Raw genomic sequence first — 5,430 nt, forward strand, 5'->3', positions numbered from 1 at the left:
ACTATTTTCGAGATTCAACTAAGCTCGGATATCAAATCCGTGTGTTCATGAAGATTGCATTTCTTCTTCATGAACTTGTGTATTTATCTTCATTCGATCAACTAGAAGTATGAAACTCACACACTCAAAGTCAATAGTTTGAAAACACTTTTTCAAATTTCCTTTTCTCTCTTACTTGTATCGAGAGTGTATATTTTGTAGGATTCGTAAACATACTGTATATTTATACTAGTAGAAGTGGGAATGTAATTAACTTGGTATTAATGAACATATATTCATTAGGTTCATAAATAACATATTAACTAAAATAGATTAAATGTATTAGGTAAAAAACTTTTAAGTTTAACGTTTGTAAAATACTTAAAGTCTTCATAAATATAGATTAATAAAATCAAATAAAATTAAAAGGAAGTGAATATAAAAGTTTGGTTGATTAGTGTGATTTATTGTAAATGAAATTTTGATACAAAATTTTAAAGATATAATACTTTTATAATTTTCTTTCAAACAGCTAAATGCATGTTTTCATATTTGCACGCTATCATAATAAAAAGGCGACAACATCATATTATCCTAATGATAGCATTACTCGGGAGCACAGTGCATTGCAATGATCTTTGAGCTTTTAGGGTTATTTGGGGCGTTAATATGTTGGTGGGTAGTGTGTCAGTGTTTTTGCGATTGCAACTACAATTTCATGTCCAAAGATTCTCCAGCTCTTCCGGTCTTGCAAAATTGTAAATCATAGCAACTGGTTTAGTGACCTAGTGATAAGATCACAAGACACACAGGTCTTTGAAATACCTTTATTTTATTTATTAAATTTTTTTTTTTTGGGCAACCTTGACTTATAATTTGATTATAGCAACACGTCGACGCACATGAACCTATAATACAGTCATTCCGCGAATGATAAATAATTATTTTTTATTATTAAAGAATAAAATAATATTGATTACAGTTTATGTAAAGAGAGATTGAAAAACCACATCCAATTCCAAAATTACAGGGGACAAATTTCAAATTTTTATTCAGTTTCATATTAATAGGTTTTTTTTTTTTTTTTTTTTTTTTTTTTTTTTTTGTGAATGTTCCAAATTAGTTATCCATTTGAAAAGTAAAAAAAAAAAAATATGTTATCTTTTCATATTTGTCCTTTTAAGTTTTAAAAAATCTCAACACTTAATAACATATTTATTTAAACAGAAAATGACAACGTGGTCCAAATTAGTTATCCCATTTGAAAAGTAAAAAAAAAAAAAAGAAAAAAAAGAAAAAAAAAAAGGCCAAATTTTCATAATTGTCTTTTAAATTTTCAAAAATCTTTAACTTAGTAATATACATATTTAAAATAAAAATGACAATTTGTTAGTTTTAAAAAGAAACAATGCGAGAGTTGGTACATATTAAAGAGTGCATTTGGTAAAAAGTGTTTTATTTTGTAAAGTGCTGAAACATTTAGTTAATAGTGGCTAAAAATTCCCTTTAATCTTCTTCTTCACCCTCTGTCTCTCTAAAATTCCCACTCCTCTCCCTCTCTCTCTAAAACATAATTTTTTTAATATTAAAAGGTATTTTTGTAGTTTTAAAAAATAATTTTTAGTTTTTAATTTAACATTAAATAGTAAGGTTAAATTTGTCATTTCATAGCTTGGTTAACAGGTTGGATACCGATATTAGGGTAATGAGATAACTTTTTAAAAATGTCGGGGTTTTCTGAAACAGGTTGGGATTATATGGACAATGCTTAGTTACTCACTTCTTATGTGTTTCAATAACAAAATAACACATTAGCTTTAGTAAAAAAAGCCCTGCATATTTATTCAATGATTGATCCGAGAAAGTAGAGGAGGGCATAGGTTATGTTATTATTAAAGGTGATGTGTTATTTTATTATTGGAACACATAAGAGGTGAATACGGTGAAGTTACTCACCGGCGAGTAGTTAAGCATTATCCGGATTTTATTATCAAAATTTGAAAATAATGAGGGTTTTCTGATTTTAACCCAAATAAAAGTGCAAAAACAATACGTATACCAAATAAGCCCAATGCAATGTTTAGTAAGAAGGAAGGAAGAGGCGTGGAGAAAAAAATATGAAGGAAGATACCAACTTTCTTTCTTCAGTATAAATGATACAAGGAAAGAAATGAGAATACCAAGGAAAGAAATGAGAATATCTTTACAAATTTTCATCTATTCAAAAATAGGCGGAAGAAAGGAGGAAAGACAATTGGACAATTATAGAATTTTTAAATTAAATATTATCTTAAATTATAAAAGTTTTAAATACCAGTACCATACTCTATAAATTATAATATTATAAATATTACTGGATATAATGGTAAAAATAATTAAAATGTTATCTTTCCTTCTTTCTTAACCAACGTAGTAAATTATGAGATTAATCTCGTATCTTTTATCTAACGGAACAAAAAGAATGAAATATACAATTTCTTCCACAATAAGAGTGTCTCATCAATCCCTTCTTCTCTCATTCCATTCAATTTTTTTCTTTACTATCGAATAGAGAACAAATCTTTATTGGTGGTTTGTGATTTTTTAAAATTTTTCCCCAAGATACTCATGTCAAAATCTTTTAGGCTGTATTTAATTAGATGTAAATTGATAGCGAAAAGTGAAAATAAAAGAAACTAAAGTGAACAAAAGAAAATTTAATTTTCTGTTTATTTAAATACCATTATATTTTTTCAAGAAATTATAAGAAATTACCATTTATGATTTTAATAACAAGAAACTTACTAGAAAATAAATGGTATTATTATAGTTTAATAAAATTTTGTCAAGAAATCAAAATTTTTGTTTGTATTTTTAGAAAAAAAATTATTTAAAAAAATTTGAGAAAATTTAAAATTTTTCTATTTCCTCCGAAAGTCAGTGAATCATAACTGAAACAGTGAGTTCGAGAAACCTCCAAAAACAAACGCAAAGAAATCATAGAAAACCAGAGATGAAGAAGAAGCCGTTCAGACCGCAAATCTCGTACCTGCCTATTTATACATTCCATATATAATTATGTATATCTAACTGTATACTCACTCCTACGCTTCCACACACCGTATCTACCTATATTTTTGCTGCAACTAATAATATCACACAATTCAAATATAAACTTCAAGCATCACCTAAATTAGTAAAACCCCTCTAAATCACTAAATGTAAGAACTTTCTTCTCATTTTGTCCCTTTCAAAAAGAAAAAAAAAAAAAAAAAAAAAAAAAAAATCAAAAACAAAAACAAAAATTTCAAAGTCTATATAATTTCATTGGTAAAAAGCTTGAATACCCATTGTTTGTTTCTGTAATTTTCTCTGTTTCATTCTGTTACAATGGGAAAATCTGGCGCTGAAAAGAATGATGACATTGAAGCTGGCAATAATGACCAACTCTATCCCAATATGATGGAAAAACCAGAGCACCGTTGGGCTTTTATACGGAAAGTTTACGTTATAATCTCAATCCAATTGTTTATCACCGTCGGTGTCGCCTCCGCCGTCGTCTTCACCACCCCCATTTCGGACTTCATCCGCCACACAACTGCAGGCATCACCACCTATGTCGCCATTATTATCCTTACCGTTATACGTAAGAATTTTTTTAATCAAATTTACGACTTTCAATACTATGTCTAATTTCTCTCTCTCTCTCTCTCTATATAACTATAACTGACTTTTTTTTGTGTTCATGAATTTGCTGTAGTTATTGTTCTATTGCATATGTATCAGACTCGTCATCCCTTGAACTTGATCTTGCTCGTGACCTTCACCGTCCTGATGGCGTTCAGTGTGGGATTGTCGTGCTCATTTTCAAAGGGTATGCAACAAATTTCTATTTTTTGTTTTGTTCATACGGACTGATAAATAAATCTGTGTTTGTGTATGAATATATAATCTTTGGGTTTTGTATATATATCTTGGATTATTTTAGTAATGAAGAAACCTGTATGTTTTGCTGTCATCACACCTGAGACAAAGAGAAGTACACAAAGTTATATGCCATATGTTTTCTGTAATTTTTGTTTCAGCTTTAGAAATGAAAAATAAATTAAATTAACTATGCCAAATAGTTGCACTATGATCAATTGTCGAGTACTTGTAAAATATATAAAATGAATGAAAATACAAGCTCCTGATAATCTTTGGTATCATTATTTTCTTGTTTAATTTGTGCATCTCATGGCAATTCGATTATTGATTTCAGCAAGTTGATGATTTTTTTTTTTTTTTTTTGCCAAAAGGGAAAATAATTTTGGAGGCTGCGATTCTAACAGTGGTTGTGGTTGTTAGCTTAACCCTCAACACATTCTGGGCAGTAAAGAGAGGCCAGGACTTCAACTTTCTCGGGCCCTTTTTGTTCGCAGTTGTCCTAGTGATGCTCACATTTTCTCTCATGCAGGTACATATATTGAATTGTTTTCTCTCTGCTTTAGGTAAAATTCGATATTGAATTTGCTTCTTAGTCTCATTCTTCGTTATCCCGCGATGGACAGATCTTTTTCCCTCTGGGGAAATTAGGGTTGATGATATGGGGGTGTGTGGGAGCAATAGTATATTCTGGTTTCATTTTATATGACACAGACAACTTGATCAAACGCTACAACTATGATCAATATGTCCCGGCTGCAGTGGCTCTTTTCTTAGACATCATCAACCTTTTCCTTTCTCTGCTTGCTATTTTTACTGGTGCAGATAAGTAATTTTTTTTTTTTTTTTTGAACAATACTGATAAGTAATTAGAGTGTTTGTTCATAGTGCTTGCCTATCAGCTTTGCATTTTCAGACTAAGTGAATTAGGATGAACTAATTGATTCTGTTTGTGAATATTGGAGATCAATAGAGATTCATCACATGACTAATTTTAGTGCATTGTATGTCTTCATTTTTGTACTTGGATCCTAACCTCGTTGAGTTACAAATCATGAATTTTCTTAGTTTATCAGTATCTTTTTATTTGAGCTGGAAGTGTAATTTCTTCAGGTATATATATAGATAGATAGATATATTTGATAGTACTGGATAGTCAATTAGGCAGGGGAAATCACATTTACATAGAGAACAAAGCATTTCAAAATTCATGGCTTTTTTCTGTTCGAAGTTAGAATTCGAACTTTTTTCTTGAGACTTTTTCTTAGGCCCTGTTTGGCTGGGTGTCCTGAAGCCTCAAAACGGGCTTATAAGATCAGAAAGTCCTTCGCCAACAATATGAGTGTTTGGCAAAGTTTTAGAATTTTAATGGTTTGAAAGGCCTATCGACCAAAGCCAATAAAACATGCTTCTTCTCACAAGTTGGACACTTTTTTAAAGTAATAAATACAAAAGTCTTATATTATCCATTATTTAAACCTAATTCTTCTGGTTTGCAAACTCCTCTCACTGTATCATATCATCTTCTTATGTTCGTTCCCACCCCCC

General features: G+C 30.0%; 1 protein-coding gene across 1 annotated transcript; it reads left to right on the forward strand.

The window, feature by feature from the left end:
• The first annotated feature begins 3,019 nt into the window (after positions 1-3,019).
• LOC132310410 (protein LIFEGUARD 4-like) lies at positions 3,020-4,941 on the forward strand. Its single transcript, XM_059808583.1, has 4 exons — positions 3,020-3,604; positions 3,719-3,832; positions 4,257-4,414; positions 4,509-4,941. The coding sequence occupies exons 1-4, from the start codon at positions 3,349-3,351 to the stop codon at positions 4,713-4,715; spliced, it is 735 nt and encodes a 244-aa protein (XP_059664566.1). The 5' UTR covers positions 3,020-3,348; the 3' UTR covers positions 4,716-4,941.
• The last annotated feature ends 489 nt before the right edge of the window (positions 4,942-5,430 follow it).

This window comes from Cornus florida, unplaced genomic scaffold (assembly GCF_030987335.1).
Source record: "Cornus florida cultivar Cherokee Brave unplaced genomic scaffold, ASM3098733v1 CherokeeBrave_3.0.0_Hap2_Chr05, whole genome shotgun sequence".
Classification (NCBI taxonomy): domain Eukaryota; kingdom Viridiplantae; phylum Streptophyta; class Magnoliopsida; order Cornales; family Cornaceae; genus Cornus; species Cornus florida.

Coding starts and splice junctions, on each gene's coding strand:
- LOC132310410 (XM_059808583.1), top strand. CDS start 3,349: ATGGGAAAATCTGGCGCTGAAAAGAATGATGACATTGAAGCTGGCAAT. Junction 3,605..3,718: donor TATTATCCTTACCGTTATAC/GTAAGAATTTTT, acceptor AATTTGCTGTAG/TTATTGTTCTATTGCATATG. Junction 3,833..4,256: donor GTCGTGCTCATTTTCAAAGG/GTATGCAACAAA, acceptor TTTTGCCAAAAG/GGAAAATAATTTTGGAGGCT.